The sequence below is a fragment of the Brassica oleracea genome, chromosome C2 (genome assembly GCF_000695525.1).
Source record: "Brassica oleracea var. oleracea cultivar TO1000 chromosome C2, BOL, whole genome shotgun sequence".
In the NCBI taxonomy this organism is placed as follows: Eukaryota; Viridiplantae; Streptophyta; class Magnoliopsida; order Brassicales; family Brassicaceae; genus Brassica; species Brassica oleracea.
The window spans coordinates 42,088,926-42,106,836 of record NC_027749.1 but is presented as its reverse complement, the minus strand read 5'-3'; the positions used below and the strand labels follow the sequence as shown (position 1 = coordinate 42,106,836).

The window sequence follows — 17,911 nt, the reverse complement described above, 5'->3', positions numbered from 1 at the left end:
GGCTCTAGAGTTTGTTATATTGACGGTGCTTGGAAAGAGAAAGACATGTTTACGGGAGAAGGATGGTTTTGCAGAAAGAGTGGCTCGACCGATGTCATGATGGGGGCAATGAATCTTCGTAGAAGTTTGTCACCTTTGCATGCTGAGTTTGAAGCACTAATTTGGGCAATGGAATGCATGAAGACCCTCCAATTTTCTGACGTAGTGTTCGCGACGGATTGTTCGCGACGGATTGTTCTCAGCTGGTGAAGATGGTGTCGACACCTGATGAATGGTCTGCTTTCTCTACACACATTGAAGAATTCAACCGCAGTAAGATTTTCTTCCCTCACTTCCGGATCAGACATATTTTTAGAGCACAAAATACCTTGGCGGATAAGCTTGCACGCGGTGCGAGGAGTTCTCCTTCTGCTTTGCTTTATGTCGGTTACCGTCTAGTATAATTGTATTTTCCAAAAACTTAAATAAAGGTTAGTTTTCAAATTATATTCTTATTTGAATTCATTTCTCCAAAATTTCCCTTATATTTATTTATTTTTCCTTTTTGGTGAAAAATATCTTAAACACTGAAAATCAATTCGTAAACAGAAATTTAGGGAAATTTTCCTTTTCAGTGTTTAAGATATTTTTCACCAAAAAGGAAAATTTCACTAAATTTCTGTTTACGAATTGATTTGTTTCCTTTTTCTGAACATCATCTTTGTTTTTTTTTTTGAGCTTTGATGTCATATTGATTCCAAAGTTAATATTATTATAGGGTTCTTCTCCCCCTTGCTCTCGATTAATATAACTGGTGCGTATGTCGATATATTGATTAATTTGCGTTTGATGATAATTCTGACTTTGTTGTTTTATTATTTTTTTGGTTTTGGATTACTGGAAAGACCTCTGAGATGGAATCAAAGTCCACTTATGGTGCTATCCGCCGCAATCCTCGATTGGTGAGATATTACCCATACACTACAGGGTAAGTTATGTTACTTAGTCACTTTCAGGTTATAATTTAAAGTCAGAATTAATATTGATTTTTTTTTCTGATTTGTAGGAACAGCTCTGCTGTGAAAGAGGAGATGAAAAAGGAGGTTATACAACTAGGGGTCAAGCTTTCTGTCTCCGTCGTTGAATCCATGTTCTTACTTTGTGATGATATCCGGACTATGCTGTTCTTCTGCTATAAGTTATGGAGAGGTTATAATCCGCGCCCCTATCCCGTATTAGAAAGGCTGCTTCGTGTTATGCACTGTGTCTACTTAAGAGATATCAAACCTAAGAAAAGAGTGTTTAAGAATTATGGTCAATCCGTCCAATGGAGACTGATCAGTACCACTTGGGAGGATTTTTTTAACGGAGTCATGGTTATGCATAGGCTTGTTAGGATTCTCAGAAGAAAAGGTCGGTCTTACGATGATCGACTTTTATTTTCGGCTATTGAAAAATACAAGCAAGTGTTGAAGAGGCTAGATGATAAACTGAGGTCTAAAAAGAATGTTTCGGAGAAGAATGGGTTTATGAGGGAGACCATAGAGCCTAACATTTATGACTTGTGGAAGTCTATCTTTGATGAAGAAGCTAAAGAAACAACATATACTCTGAAGGAGATAAGGAATAGCATTATTAGCGGCATCTTTGATCCTATTTCAGGCAAACCAATCCATAGAAAGATAAGGGCACTGCCCTCACATACTCCTTATATTTTGGGGTCAGTCATATTGTGAGCAAAAATTTAAATAATTCTACGTTGCAAATTTTGACTTTTTTTGTTTATGTATTTTTGTTTTGCAGGATTGATTTTCCAAAGCAAGAACTGAAAGAGGAGGTTGTGAAACTGGGAATTGAGCTCTCTCTACTTGTGGCTCAATCGATGTTCTTCATGCGTGATGATGACTATCGCAGTACGTTGTGGTTCTACCTTAAGTTATGGATAGATGCAACAAAGGACCGTGATCAGGATAGTCCTGTGGCAGAACGACTGCTTTATGTTAATTATGATATCAAACCTAAGGATAAAGAATTTGAGAATGATGATGCCAGATGGGTCCAATCGAAAGTGATCAGAACTACTAGGAAGGATTTTGCGGCAGGAATCAGAGATCTAGATCGCCTTGTTACAATTCTTAGAGGAGAAGGAAGCTATTCAGATGGCCGAGAGATTACATCTAGAATTGAAGAAGCGCTGAAGAGGATAGATGACAAGTTGAGGTGTACCAAAAAAAATTCAGAGGAGAATGGGTTTGCCAGGGAAGTGATGGAGTCTAACATTTTGGAGGTGTGGAGGTCTCTCTTTGACAAAAACGCGAAGGAAGCATGGAAACCCAGAGTGATGAGGAGGATCGTGTCTCTCACCGACATATGTAAACCTCTATTAGAAAAGACATTATAAGAACATTAGGTTACACTACTAGTTTATTCTTTGCTTCTATCTTTTAATTTATGCAATAGATGAAATCTGAAATACTTCTTTACCGTTATTTTAGTTTCAAAGCTTTTGTTGAAATTAGGTAGAAAAACATACAAGTGAACCAGCACAAGATATAATTTATTCTTGGCTTTTTCTACCTAATATCGCCTTTCCTACTGTTTTTGTAAGTGGTAAGCTTGTGGGTTTGACCAACCAAGTCATGTGGCTTCACCTAAGTGGCTATCTAGTTCCTTGATCAGTCATAGGGCTGGGCAATCGGTGACCCAATCGGATTTCGGTTCAGGATTCATTCGAGTTTCGATTTCGGATTCATGAATTTCAACTTCATTCGGATATTATAAAAGTTTGGGTTTGATTCGGTTTGGGTTTAGTCAGGTTCGGTTCAGATTAGTTACATGTCAAAGATCCGACTGAACCCGAAATATAGTTTTGGTTTTGGATATATTTGGTTATCAGTTCCAAAAAATATTGATTTGTGCTTTGATTAGACTCAATATATCTCCAATAATTTCAATCAATTTGTTTACATGACTTTCTTAAACTATATTGTTTTCTTTCAAAATAGCTTTAGGAGACTCGTCCATACGAGACTCTTCTTTGAACTACACATAACAACATTAGATATTCATAACAAACCAAAGCAAGCCTTGTACGAACAAAATCATACATAATAAAATGTAAGAGAGAATGCAAGGGAAATGAATATCGTTATATTGCCTTTGGTTTTAACTTTTTTTTTAAATGGATATATCGTTATATATTATCGTATTCTCTTCATGGTTTTTATATTAAGAAGTAAGAGAGAATCTATAAGACAATCTACTACGTGTATATATATGAGAAGCATGAGATACTTGGAAAAGAAGGAGCTACGTGTATATATATATGAGAAGTTGTGTAAATGGGCGTTCCTCACATTCCTACTTCATGTTTAGAAATTAGAACGCTAGCTAGATACAAGAATATAGAAAGCTTCTTACGTGGTAAACTACTAAACTGATGTTATGGAAATGATGCAGAGATTATGAAGATGAGTTTCAAAATCATGTGTTGAAAGAGAGTAGTGAGAGAGTAGAGGGTTTTGCTGGAATCAAGGTATCTGCGTCTCCAAACTGTGCGCACTACTTAACATTCTTGATCCGCGATGATCGACGTAAAGGCTGCTGGATTTCTTCATCTTCTTCTGAGCCAGAATCATCATCCTCCTCTTCATCCACTTCATAATCTTCATCCTTTTCTGCATCATCCTCTTCATCCTCTTCTGAGCTCTCTTCATCCACTACATACTCTTCATCCTCTTCTGCGCCAGAATGATCATCCTCCTCTTCATCCTCTTTTGCATTATCCTCCTCTTTATTATCTTCCTTGACATCGATAGTTGCAGGGTACTCCACGCAATTGGTTTTGGCGATCCATTCTGCATCATAAGGGATCTTGTTATAGTCATCAAGCTCTTGATCCTGATCATCCTCTGCATCCTCTACCTCCCAAAGACTGGGGTCGACTGACTTCATGTCAAGAGGAGGATTGCTCAATTCTCCAAGTTGTTGTTGTTCATTATCTGTTCCATCAAGACTTGCCTTTTGATCCACAATGTCCTGAAGAAATAAAAGTGTCTGAAGATCTGAAATGAGAGTGAATCAATCCAACCTTGAGCTGACCCAACAACTGTTGACATGTCTTGAAATCATTGCTCATGTATGAATCTTTCAAGCTCTCTAAAAGCTGCAGAACCACTGGTTGCTTGGGATCCATCTCTGCGGGTAAGCAAAACCAAAAACCAATGTAAGAAGAAGACATAACCAAACGCACACTGGCTCATAAAGGTCCCTTATAAGCTTTGTAGAGGCGGATGTTAAAAAAAAAACATGCTTCAGCAAGCAAACAAAAGCACAGAGCCAGTGATACAACAACAGTTATGTTGTGAGCGCCGAGCCTCAAAAACAACAGTTATGTTGTGAGAGACGAGCCTCAACGACCGATGCAGAGAAAGTAAAGGAGACAATGACTCAGTTCAGATTAAAAACATGCTTAAGAAGCAAAAAGAAACATAGAAACAGTGATAGGTCGTGAGAGCTGAGTCTCAAAAACAATGGAACATGAAGATTATATCACCCAAATCAAACCAATCGATGATGCCGTAGAAAGTAAACTCACTTATCTCTAGATATGGAAATAACAGATACAATGACTCAATCCAGATTAAAGAAAAAACATGCTTCAGAAACCAAAACAAACATAGAAGCAGAGTGAGATCGTGAGAGCTGAGTCTCGAAACAATGGAACCTCAAGACTATTATCACCTAAAATTAAACCAATCGATGATGCCGTAAAAGCAGAGAAAGTAAACTCAAAGTCTCAAACCATGGAACCTGATGATTCTTCGCTATAGGATTCGAAATATCATCAACTTCGATCCTGAATCTAAAAACTATATATAGCTCATGTCGCTAACGGATCCTAAATCATTGATCAGCGAAACTGAACTTTAAGGTAAGAGATTATTCAAAGAATAGATTACGATATTCAAAGTCGCTGATCAGCGAAACTGAACTTGGAATAAAGAGATTCCATCACAATTTAAAATCCTTCATCTGCGAAAGCAAAACCAGACCTCAATTTTTTCCACAGCGAACAAGAAGACAGAGGCAAAAGCAACTTGATCAACGAAATCAGAAACCATAGATAGAGATGCGATGAGTCATCACTAAACCAGATAAAACGACGCGGCAAAGAAGAGATTCCAGAGATTAAGCAAGCAAACCTTGAGAGAAATCGAAATGAAGATTCTACTTTACCTCAATCTCAGAGACAAAAAGTAACAGCTCTCGCTTCTCCTTCCTTTCCTCTAGATTCTCTCCCAGCTCGATAGGCTTCTCTGCGATGCTTGGGGAGCAAGATATTAGAGTGACCAGCAGACGATACCGAGAGTAGCAACGTTGAAATGACATATAAATAAATAAAAGCAATTGAAACTGGGCCCCACATTGGTGTGGTGCCATTTTTGCTGTTACCACCATATTACCCAGATTACCCCTCATTAACATCTTTTGTCTTCTTCTGCCATGTTTCAAAAACTCTTTTCTTAATTCCTAAATTGAACATACACTAAAACCGCTTCGCTGATTAAACCCTGATAATAACCGATTTTTTTTTCCGCAATCAATCGGCTGTTGGTTAAACCGGTTAGTTGTTCTTCTTCCAAATATTTTTTTTTTTAGATATCTTGTTGAAATCAATTATGATTTTGAAGTTTAACTCTCTTTTTTTTTAATTAAAATTTTTTATTTTAATCTACTTTTTTTGTGATTATTGTAACTCAAATTTAACATGTATATTAATTTCAGTCATCATGTCCCGTTCCACCTGCCAAACCTGACCAGGAAACATCTAGTTATACTTTACACGAATGAAAGGAAATCAAAGCTGATTCAAACCCTTTTGTTTCATTCTCAGATAATTCAACAAACATGGAATCACCACAAGAGTACCAGCTTTGCCATCTTTCCTATGCCTTTATGAGTTGCAACAGCAACAACCCTCGTGTAGGTCTGTATCAAAACATGATTGTTTGAGTCTTCGGGGCCAATGAATGCCACAGCATAAAACTGAATCACCTTTGTCTTCTGGTAAAGCTAATTCTGCTACAGCCAAGCATCTGTTATCACAAACTTTCAAATCTGCAACAACAAGTCTATCACCATTTTAGGCAACACACATAATGTTATTATAATTGTTGTTCAAATAAAGTGAAATAGGGATATACCTTGGAAGATTGGAGAAACAGAGTTGAAAGCTAAAACAAAGCTCCTCACTGGATTCCAAGAAACAGATGCAGACAGGGGACGACAGAGAATTGATAACATTCTGAAACTCAGAATGTGTTGAGAATTAAGACAACCAGAAATCAGATAAAAACAAATCAAAAAGTACATGTATACTTGTGTAAAGAATAAGCAATGAATGTATTAAGGTCAATAAGCAACCTGAAGCTGCCAATTGACTAGTTCAACTAGCTAAAAAAAAACCCTAAGGTACCCATCTGAATATGCCAAATGAATCAAAGAAAAAAAAGTCATAAATGTTAAATGGTCGTACAAGAGCTTCTTAAAAATCGAAAACCAAACCAATCCCACCTTCATCTTTAGACTGTTTCTGGAACATCGAGCACTTTGTCTAGACTTGTTCATCATACTCTTGCACAAATTCGATTCACTAATAACCCTTACTTTGGAAGTGCAACTGAAAGAAGATGGAAACGAAACTGAAGAGTCGTAAAGGGAGGCTAAATGGTGACCGGAGTAGTTCCTAAAGGAACAGGTGGTGGGGAAAGAGGTTGGTTACCCCACATCTCATGAAGCAATCTAACATAGACCAGTTATAAAACAAAGTAAAAAATAATAATTGTTTAAGTGAGAAACTAAGTAAAAGACCAAAAAACCGATGGAAAGTTGACATATTTACGAGTATTACCTGGTTTTACCCGGTTTTAATCCGATATAAATCAAATCGTTATCCAAAGTGGACCGGATAAACATCAACCGTAAATTATTATTAAACCGAAGAAAAAAGACCGGATAAACCGTAAAACAACTTCCTGGTTAGTGACTACCTCTGGAACACTCCCTAGTATTACTTTTCAAAATGTAGTCAAGTATAGGCTAACTTTTCTTTTAGATGTCAGGCTATTTTGATCATACACGTCCCTTGCCGGTTTAGAAATTTCTGCATCAAAGACTCTTCACGCTTTGGTAAGTGTTTATTTTCTTGTAGCCTGGTAACTTTGGCGGCATTGGATATATTTATAATCTATTCTCATTTCTGTGATTAATTTCAGTAAAGAAAGGTGACAAAGATGTAGACTTGATTGCATCGCTTTGCAAGATATATGACGCCTCAGAGGATGAGCTGAGGGCAACAATGGACAAGATCAATAATTTGATAGAAACAATATTGAAGAAGAAGCCATCCGCATGCCAAACTGACAAGCTAGATAATATTGACACAGGTTGGTCTAAGAACATTTTTGTTGTAAGTTGATTGAACAGTTACCGGATTGTTTTTCAATAATGGATTTTCATTTTCAGATGGTCTGACATACTTTGAGGATTTACTGGACGAGACATCCATCTCAACCAGCTTGATCACACTAGAAAAAGATTACACTGATGCAGTCTGTAATAAAAGCGAACTTGATGAGAGAGTCTTCATCAATGAAGAGGATAGCTTGCTTGGATCTGGAAGCTTATCTGCAGGAGCTGTTAATATTACTGGCGTTAAGAGGAAAATTGATTCTTTGAGCTCACCTGCGAGGACATTTATAAGTCCACTCTCTCCTCATAAGTCACCTGCCGCTAAGACGAATAGTATTGGCATAAGGTTTATCCGGTCTTCTTTCTTCGGTTAGTGACTACCTCTGGAACACTCCCTAGACTTGTTCATCATACTCTTGCACAAATTCGATTCACTAATAACCCTTACTTTGGAAGTGCAACTGAAAGAAGATGGAAACGAAACTGAAGAGTCGTAAACGGCGGCTAAATGGTGACCGGAGTAGTTCCTAAAGGAAAAGGTGGTGGGGAAAGAGCTCGGTTACCCCACATCTCATGAAGCAATCTAGCATAGACCCGTTATAAAACAAAGTAAAAATAATAATTGTTTAAGTGAGAAACTAAGTAAAAGACCAAAAAACCGATGGAAAGTTGACATATTTACGAGTATTGCCTGGTTTTACCCGGTTTTAATCCGATATAAATCAAACCGTTATCCAAAGTGGACCGGATAAACACCAACCGTAAATTATTATTAAACCGAAGAAAAAAGACCGGATAAACCGTAAAACAATTTTCTTTTCTACTTAACCGTTCCCATTTCGAAAAACAAACTGTCTAAATCAAATTTCCCCTTTCTATTCCCTTTTGCTCTCCTTAAGAACCCTAGAAACCCAAATCAAGGAGATTTGAAAAATTGAGGAAGATAGTTGAAACAAGAGAGCTAAGAGAAAAGAAATTGACGTGAACATGGAGTATTCGATGAAAGAAGTGTAGAAGAACGCGAAGAAGAAAAAGGTGGAGAAGAACGAGACGACAAAGACGACGGAAGAATCTACCCTGGTAACAGATGATGTCATGCCGATGAATTACCTCGTGGAAGCTGCGGTGGCTGTTGGGTCTGAACGGAGTGGTCCGACATCGGAGGAGGAGAAAGACGGCCGAATACGAAGACGGCGACGAAGATGGAAATGAGGATGCGGCGAATGATGAAGAGAAAGAAGGGGAAGCGGAAGCGAGTGGTTCTAACGAAAGAGAAAAGGAGAGGACGAAGAGGATCTGCATGCAACTGCGGCTGTTTCCGCGGAGGAAGCCTCAGATGAGGGAAAAGAGAACGAAGTAGAGACTAATGTCTGTGACGGAAACCGCGAGGAAGAATCCCTAGATGACAAAGAAGATAAAGAGCAGGAAGAGGAGGAGGAGGTATGAATTTAGGAATGGATTATGAGTGGTAATTTAGGATGAATATGAATGTTTCGGTAAAAGAAAACTAGGAATTATGGGTATAATTGTTTCTAATAGTAGAACAACTAGGTGAAACTTGGTAAATCTAGTATTACGTAAGTATAATAGTAATACTTGAATAACTTGGTAAAACTATTTGAATAACTGGTATAACTGACGTAGAACTTTACGTTACTTGCAGGAATTTGAGGCTACCGAGGCGGTCAAGCCAAGTAGAATGTTTTTCTATGAATCGGAGTACAAGAAACAGATAAAGCTAGGGACAAGGTGTATGATAGTAGACGTTATCGACACGTTTTTGTCTCTAGAACCGGCGTCAAGTGATGCGGAGAGGAGGTGGTTTGAGGAGCATCCACAATTTTGTCACTTGTTCCACAAGAAACTGGATGCAGATGCACAAGAAAATTTTAAGAGGAGGAAGAAGACGAACTCAAACCACAAAGTTCAGGGAATGTGGATGATGTTACTGCGTACTGCCGATGTCGCGAAGAGGAGAGAGGTGTGGTTCATTGTCAATGGTGTTCCCATCCGTTATGGGTTGAGGGAACACGCATTGATATCTGGCCTAAACTGCTGCAATTATCCTCTCGGATACAAAGAGTTTGGTAAGAACAAATTTGTGAAGCGCCATTTCAAGAACGGCGAAACAATAAGGTTGGAGGATGTGAAAGCAAAGTTGGCAATGGGAGCCTATAGAGACAGGTTGAGGATGATGGTTCTGTTCTTTTTAGGAAGTGTTATATGCGCCAAACCAAAGTTGGTGCAGGAGCCAATGATGTATTGGATTTTTTCCAAAGAGCTGTGGATGATCTTGGTTACTGCAAGACCTTTCCATGGGGGAGATACTCCTTTGATTATATAGTTAAGGAGATCTCCCACACAATGGATCATTTCGGAGGATTGGTGAAAGAGAAGACTCTATGGCCACTTCCAGGGTTCTGTATTCCTCTAGAGGTAAGTAATAGAACATTACAACGCTATTAAATTTTAAGTATTGTTTTGTTAACTTTTAAAAAAATTGTTGGTTTTGTAGCTTCTTGCTTTGGAAGCAATTACTGAGTTGGGAAAGAGGTTTAGACAACCGGTTGAGGAAGTTGATCCAGAGTGTTCGAGAATGTGTCAGTAAACGTTCGAAAAAACAGAAATGAAAGGGTTTCCTCTTGCAAGAGTTAATCAAGAACTGGATAGGATTAAGGTTAGTGTTTTCTTCTTCCTCCTGCAAATTATTAGGTTGGTAAAACTTTGTAAAACTGTTTGTAACTAATTTGTGTTCATAGCCACAGGATATTGACAGCATCCTACCTACCAGGAATGATGAAGAAAAAGCTCTTTTGGCCGTTATTCATGAAGAGGACAACGATGACGATTGCCCTGATATTTCTGTGGACAGCTGGAATAAGCATATTAATGAAGGATATACCGTCGTTTTTGAAGACATGTATCAAAAAGACACTGCAGCTCGACAAGTAAGTGAAGGATCCGTTAATGCAGAACATGCAGTCCTTGAAGGCATTGCGGCAGGGGAAGAAGTGGCAGAACAGAAGAAGATGTTGGAAGATGTGATGAAGAAAATGGAAAGTCTTGGGAATCAGTTTGAGAGAGTGATGTCGATAGTGGAAAAATTGAGAAAAGGTTAGGGTCGCTTGAGTCTTTGTGAAGGAAGCGCAGAAGGGATCGAAGAAGAAGTAAAGTTGTTGGTGTTCCTTGTCGGATTATGTAGTTTTATGAACCTATTTTGTTGAAGTTTCATCCCGGATAATGTTTTGTTGGTGAACCAATTTTTATGATACTTTGTTATGAAAAAGTAGGAGTTATGGATAACTGATTGTAATACTAGGACAACTCGGTAAAACAATGAGAAAATGGTAAAACTAGTATAACTGATTATAAACTAGTAAAACAACAACAACTCTAATTCCATTAATAACTGATAGGTTGAACAACAACAACAACTAAAATTCCATTAATAACAACAAACTGATACCAGACCATGAAACGGACCCATGGTTGAACAACAACAACATAGCTTAATGGAAGACCATACCATGAAAACCATGGTTGAACAACAACAAACTGAAACCGAAATGAGACATGAACAACAATATTAGTGTAAGGTTCGAACACGCTTCAGTTCATCCTTGAGCTCAGTGATCTCTACAGCCATTTTGTCAACGCGCTTCAGTAAGCCCTTAACCTCATCCTGGATCGCGAAGACCCATGGTTGACGGAAGTGGAGTCCATCATCCTGCAAATATAACCCAATTCATACATATGAAACCTAACACAATCATCACATGATTCAAATCAAAACCCTAATATATGAAAAGTACCTCAAAGTTGGCGCATGTGAAGTATTTCCTCCCCGGATGAGTATCAAAGTCGGAGGGAAACTTCTTGCTCGGAGAAACCTCGTCGACGATTCTTCCCCCACAAGGACATCTAGTAGGGATCCCGTAATGAGCATCGGCAATGCACCCTAGCATGTTGTTGTATTTCTTCAACTCCTTCATGTCCATGTACTCCTCGTGTGGGTGCGTCATGTTGGGAGATGTTTGTGAGATAATTGGAAGAGAGGAGAGAGAGAGAGGGCGAGAGAGAGGGAAATGGATAAGTCTGGGAAGAATCTGGTGTTGAGATAAGAAGAGAGAGATTTCGATGATTTGATTGAAAATATTTAATTTTTTAGGCGCCAAACCCAGAAAAACATTTCCTCCAAAGATTTGGTCTTAGTTTTACATATTATACTAGTGTTACGAAAGTTGTTCATAGTTCTATTTTTGGTGGTTTCTAACATATTTAGTGTTACTAATCCTTTTGATTTCGTTTTCCAATTTTATTTTCGATATTACTAATTTAAAATGGTAGGCAGATTGTAATGTGTATTAACATTTCGGTTATAATTACAAACGGAAAATTTATTTTATAACATATTCTTCGTTAACAAAGTGAGACATGAAGGTGAAGGTCTTCTAATGGATATGTTTCGAGATTTTACGAATTTTCCAAAACTTTTACACCGTTGGGTTTAATTATAAGTTACACTCGAGGAATCAAATGTAAAACTAAGGGAGACGGAATTTAATATAGATAACACTAATGTCAAACAAAAACATAATTAAACAAAAACATATAGTTTTACCAAGCAGATAACCAAGTTTTACCAAGCAGATAACCAAGTTAAATTCAAGCAGAGGGGCTAGCACCATTTCCAAACAACAACCAATTGAAACAATATTTTTGCCTTGGCCGCCTCTTGTTATGTGTCCTTTTCCGTCGTTCTCCACAAGATGGATGCCTTTTAACTCTTCTCCTTCCCTTACGGGTAATGCGGTTCAGAGGTATGATGTTCAGCTCTTTTATGTCATCTGGTACATTCCAGGAAGACTTGTCGGGCACAACATAAAGTGTCCTGGAATACGCCAATGCCCACAGTTCCACCCAATAGTATTTTGAGCAGAGCTCGTGATAGTGAATATGGAAATCACGCCGCGTGCCAACGCCGTCATCACCGCGCTTAGTGTAATATATGTACGCAGCCAGACTGTTCAGACATGGTATCTTTTCATAATCTCACACCTTGCAAGTACAAGTTTTCGCAACCAAGTTCACCAAAAACATCCTCCCATCACTGTCGGTGACCTCGTACTCAAGCTCATAGCTATTAAGCTCCCGCACAGGTAGCGTTCTTGCAACAGGCCATAGATCGTGCAAGTAGTTCTCAACCAGAGGCACCAGCTTGGTTTCCACTGATCCAGAAACAACATCCTTGCGATGTTGATTAAACCAATCCGAGAATGTCTTCATGATACAATCCAACATTGGTATTAAGGCCCACCTCCTTGCCTCTTTAAACACGTTGTTCATTGATTCAACACTGTTGTTTGTGTCCAAGTTGTACCTGTCACGTGGAAAAAAAACTCTTGCCCATTTGTCTTTTTCAGTATGCTCCTCCACATACTTCCAAGCCGAAGGATATCTTCTCTTAAACGATTCGTAGGCAGAGTCGAAGTCAGCCACGGTGTAATATCTGCCCAATTCCATGAATCTATGCCCGGCTACATCTTTGTTAACATTACAAACATGCCCTTTCACATTTTCCTTCAAATTCCATAAACAATGGCCATGGTGAGCCTGCGGATACACGTTTGCTACTGCGAAGATCAGGCTTTGATTTCTGTCAGTCATGAAAATCAGTTCATAAGAGTCTGGTATAGCTCTCTTAAGCATCTCGAAAAAAAAAGTCCAGCTAGCATGATTCTCTCCATCTAGTACTGCCAACGCTAGTGGATAATGCTGCGATTTGGATCTTGAGCTTTGGCAAAAACTAGAACACCGCCATATCCATTCTTCAGCCATGTCGCATCCACAACTATCACTTTCCTCATAACTGCAAAACCCTCAATGCAAGCTCCCAAGGCTATGAAGAGGTATTTGAATTTACCCGCCTCATCCAATTTCACATCGGTTGTTGTTCCCGGATTCATTTACTTTAACATGCACAAATAGCTATACATCATCTTGTAGCTATCTTCCGGATTACCATGTTGATCACAAACCACAAGATTCTTTCCGCGCAACGCTGTCAAGTATGTTATCATTACCCCAAGTTTGAACTTAACAAGACCCTTAATAACCTTCGAATTTGGAGTTTCCAAGCCTCCCGGGAATTCTTCATTCAAAAAGGCTGACACTAGTTCTGCTGACCCTTTTCGCTTATCGTTGCTGTCACTTTGACTAGTCCCGAGAGCATGAATGCTTACTCATGTAGCTCCTAATCGAAAAATAGTCTGTTTGCGGAATCTTTGAAGCTCGTAATCCCCATTTACAGCTAGCTTGCGAACATCCAATCACCAATCGTCTACGATCCGACTTTTTGGTGAGATAATGATAGCATTCACTAAAAGCAGCTCTATCGACGATCTCTTGAATTACGCTCTTACTGGGAAATTCGTCATTCTTACGCAGACTCAAACTATCGCCCCATTCCTCTATATACTTACTTGATTTTTATGGCTGGTGGCTGTTCAACAAACTTATCAGCAGTTGGAACAGCGCTATCTGTCTCCGCAGCAGTGTTAGTGTCCGTAACGTTATCAGTCTCTATAGTAGTATCCGTCTCCATAGCAGTATCCGTCTCCATAGCAGTATCAGTCTCCATAGCGATATTCGTCTCTCCGGTGGCATCCGTCTCTGCAGTGGCATCTGTCTCCGGAGTGTCATCATTATTCCCACCCTTTACCGCCTCGTTATTTCTCTGCTTATCTTCTACGTACAAAGTTATGGCTTTAGCTCTAATTTCATCCTCCAATGCTTGCAACTCTTCGTAGTTCTTAGCACCCGAACTTTTACCCACCCACGAAAGTTTATCTACAGGTCTCGGTTCCACTATTGGTTCCAATATTTGTCCCGATCTTCCACTACTCTCCACAACCAAAAGACTTCTTCGGTTGTCTTTATCCATGCCCGTTAGGTAAACAAATAGATCCTCATCATCGACAATATTTAAAGGTGTCTCACATCCTACCACCAGCGGAATGTAGCTCAATTCCAGTTTTTCCTTCCCTTCATCCAACCCAAGCTTCTTATACATCCTCTCTTCTATCATTGACAAAGTCGTATCCTCCACTGATGTCTTCAGAGTTATACTAAACATCGGGTCTTTGAATTAAAAATGTACGCTGACATGATTTCTCATTGTATCCTGCCAAAAAAATGAACAAACTCAACAAACAAACTCGATTTATCTACAGTTCTACCAGTTGTTCCGAGTTATTCCAAGTTAACTACAGTTCTACCAGTTGTTCAGAGTTTTCCCAAGTTATCCACATTTCAATCAACAACAAATTGAATTACGTACCTGGTGCGAACTGATCTAGGCCCCTACTGCCAATACCCTCCCATTCTACCACTGTAATGCATTTTGTACCACTTTACTATACTGATTGACCCAGACACGAAACAATGTCATTGTGCATTACTCCTAAATCGAATCACAATTCAATTACGATGAAAGCTCGAGGCGGAGACCACAACTTACCGGCTTCGACGGAATGCTAGACGTCGGGAAAGGACTGGTCTATGGCGACAGACGGCGGCGCTCCACTATCTTTGGGAAAACGAGAACCAGCTGCGAGATGGATGGAGCTGAGGGCGGATTTGGAGGGGGAGCAGGGTGGGGAGCTCCCGATGATCCAATTAATTTCTTTTCTTCTTTTTTTTGTGACAAAACTTGACCGGTTTCACAACCATACCTGACCGTCGCCGGTTTCCTTTCCCGGTTTTCTATTAAATTCTACCAAATTCTCGATTTTTTTTTTTAAACCTAAGGGCAAATTCATCATTTTGCGTTCGTTTAATGAATCAGGGGCATGAGAGATTATGTAGACCCATAGGAGATTTGGCAATTACATGGAGGGGCAGGCGAGCCATTCCCCCAGTCAGAATCTAGCGTCGCCACCGATTTCGCCATTTCTCCGAACACACCGTCAGAAACTGGGCCGATAAATGATGGGCATATTCTTCTTTTAGTTAGCCCGGTTTAAAACATAAATTTTGTGAGCCCATGTACATAGACATACGCACTCTCGTTATAATCAGTTCGAAATAACGTGCGCGTTCGCTTTGGTAGATTGAGCGCGAAATCAATTAATCAAACATTATACGAAATTAATCATGAGTTATTTTCGAGTTAGATATGTTTATTTTTTTAAAAAAAAATAAAAATGTCAAGTGGGCATGCAGGTTAGACATTTCTATTATTTCAATGCCAACCTAAATTCAAATGGGAAATTTGGAGTATGTCCATTGTAGAATATAAATTAATTTAATACACATAGCAATAATATAGCTACAATATTCTGTATATTTTGTGTAATATTACACTATATGTCTCTGGCCAATCACCAAGCTAGATTAACTTGGATTTTTTTTTTTCTTTTTCTTCTTTTCCCTATGATTTTGTTTGATCTGTAGGGCTTCAACTAATTAGTTATAGTTAAGAATTAATAGTAAGAAAAACATATATTTTTTCACATATGCCGTATCTAATTTTTTTTTAAATGGACATACAAAATTTTAACGAATGTGTAAATTGATCTTCACAATAAGGATTTTCTATTCTATATTACTTTTATAGAATAGTCCATATTTATAACAAATTTTATATCTTTATGAGAAATCTGTATTTTCATTACGAAAACAATGGTTTGTGAAAATTTCAAATTAACATTTGGTTTTTACAACATTTTACATACATTTAAAATGAATATAGAATTTCTCTCTTATTGCATTTTTTCTCCAACAACCAATATAATCATTTCTAATATATTGTAACTAATATAATATACTATTCTATTTAAAATATAGTATAGTATATTATAACATTCTTCCTCCTTACTACTTTCTCTTCCTTTTTTTGTGCAACATAAAATTCATTGATCGAAATAAGGGACCCGTTAAAAGGAATTACAAAAGAAGATGATAGTTGGCCTTTTGTGAGCTGATCAGCAGGCCCATTTTCAGTGCGCGGAATGAAAATGAAACAACAAGAAGCGAAAGGGGAAACGACGGAGAACGAAAGAGAATCAATATCAGATAGAACGCCGTAGAGTTCCATCGTCCATTTCCTCTGACAGATTGCTTGAACAAGCACTTGAGAATCTGATCGAAGACAGATGTAGGTGATGTTGGTAGATGTTGCATGCAATAGTGCTCCTCTGATGGCGAGAGCTTCTGCCATCATTGGAGAAGATACATGCTCTAGTGAGATGGATTTGCGGGAGAGTTCAGTTCCGGTATGATCGGAGAAGATCCAAGCCAGACCCGCCGATCCAGATTTCCAAGAAGCATCGGTGTTACAGACGGTGCTGGTGGTCGAGATCGTTGTGGAGCGAGGCAGAAGCGAGAGAGGTTGCGGCTTGAGGGCAGCAGTGGGGCGATTTGGTTGAGCCGACTCCCATTCCTTCATTGCACAAATGGATTGGAGTAGGATGTCTTGCGGAACCGACGAGCAGTTTTCAAATAGGAATGTATTTCTTGAGATTCAAAGACTCCAACAGATCCAGGGGAATAGATTACCTACGTCGCCCACTGGAGGGAGAGTCTTCCAGAGATACAAGGCGCAAAGTGAGGGCCTGAATGAGGTCTCCGAGGTGATCGAGAATTCATTTGTCCACGATCCTATACTCCAGACTTCTTTTTGTGAAATTACAGTGGAAGAGGATGTGATCAATAGATTCCAAATCTCCACACCGGGTGAAAGCTGTGTTGATCAAGAGTCTCCTCCTTTGTAGATTTTCACTCGAGGGCAAAGCATTTTGAGCTACCTTCCAGAGAAAAATTTTCAGTTTGAGGAGAAGCGGCGGGTTCCAAATTTGTTTCTTCCAGTTCTAGTCATTGTTCACAGTGTGGGGAAGGATGTTTCCTGTCTGGTGTAATGAGAAGTAACCCGACTTGACACTGTAGACTCCATTTTTAGACAACGGCCAGACAAAGGAGTCTGGGGTGTCCAGTAGACTTTCTCTTCATTCTTCTCAATTCTTTTCACTCTTCTTTACTCCGTCATCTTCCATCCTCTCCGTCTCTTTCCTTTCTCCCCTCCCTTCACTTCTACGTCCTCCCTTTCTTCCTCTTCCCCTCTGGCCTCTTTCTTCCTCACCCCCCCCCCCCCCCCTGTTTCCTGTCTGGTGTAATGAGAAGTAACCCGACTTGACACTGTAGACTCCATTTTTAGACAACGGCCAGACAAAGGAGTCTGGGGTGTCCAGTAGACTTTCTCTTCATTCTTCTCAATTCTTTTCACTCTTCTTTACTCCGTCATCTTCCATCCTCTCCGTCTCTTTCCTTTCTCCCCTCCCTTCACTTCTACGTCCTCCCTTTCTTCCTCTTCCCCTCTGGCCTCTTTCTTCCTCACCCCCCCCCTCCCCCCCGGTCCGTCCTCGTTTGTCCCTCTTTTTCCTCTTATTTTTTCTTTCGCTGT

General features: G+C 39.2%; 5 protein-coding genes across 6 annotated transcripts; 2 read left to right on the top strand and 3 right to left on the bottom strand.

Annotated features, from left to right (window-relative positions):
* Positions 1–1,352: 1,352 nt before the first annotated feature.
* On the top strand, positions 1,353–2,380 carry LOC106324280. Its single transcript, XM_013762277.1, has 2 exons — positions 1,353–1,699; positions 1,783–2,380. Exons 1-2 carry the CDS (start codon positions 1,353–1,355, stop codon positions 2,378–2,380), a joined length of 945 nt encoding a protein of 314 aa, XP_013617731.1.
* Positions 2,381–3,540: 1,160 nt separating this feature from the next.
* LOC106324279 (glutamic acid-rich protein-like) lies at positions 3,541–4,174 on the bottom strand. The gene is made up of 2 exons (XM_013762276.1): positions 4,070–4,174; positions 3,541–4,017 (listed from the first exon to the last, which is right to left on the bottom strand). Exons 1-2 carry the CDS (start codon positions 4,172–4,174, stop codon positions 3,541–3,543), a joined length of 582 nt encoding a protein of 193 aa, XP_013617730.1.
* A 1,672-nt stretch (positions 4,175–5,846) lies between these two features.
* LOC106325581 lies at positions 5,847–6,780 on the bottom strand. 2 transcript variants are annotated; one of them, XR_001266944.1, is made up of 3 exons: positions 6,556–6,780; positions 6,186–6,286; positions 5,847–6,099 (listed from the first exon to the last, which is right to left on the bottom strand). XR_001266944.1 is itself a non-coding variant. In XM_013763624.1 (3 exons), exons 1-3 carry the CDS (start codon positions 6,610–6,612, stop codon positions 5,936–5,938), a joined length of 336 nt encoding a protein of 111 aa, XP_013619078.1. In that variant the 5' UTR covers positions 6,613–6,780; the 3' UTR covers positions 5,847–5,935. The 2 variants fall into 2 exon arrangements, 1 of the variants encoding a protein (XP_013619078.1); XM_013763624.1 differs by having other exon boundaries at positions 5,847–6,113.
* A 328-nt stretch (positions 6,781–7,108) lies between these two features.
* On the top strand, positions 7,109–8,033 carry LOC106325580 (retinoblastoma-related protein 1-like). Its single transcript, XM_013763623.1, has 3 exons — positions 7,109–7,170; positions 7,257–7,427; positions 7,507–8,033. Exons 2-3 carry the CDS (start codon positions 7,340–7,342, stop codon positions 7,824–7,826), a joined length of 408 nt encoding a protein of 135 aa, XP_013619077.1. The 5' UTR covers positions 7,109–7,170; positions 7,257–7,339; the 3' UTR covers positions 7,827–8,033.
* Positions 8,034–12,504: 4,471 nt separating this feature from the next.
* LOC106324277 lies at positions 12,505–13,290 on the bottom strand. The gene has a single exon (XM_013762275.1). It carries the CDS (start codon positions 13,288–13,290, stop codon positions 12,505–12,507), a length of 786 nt encoding a protein of 261 aa, XP_013617729.1.
* Positions 13,291–17,911: the final 4,621 nt, after the last annotated feature.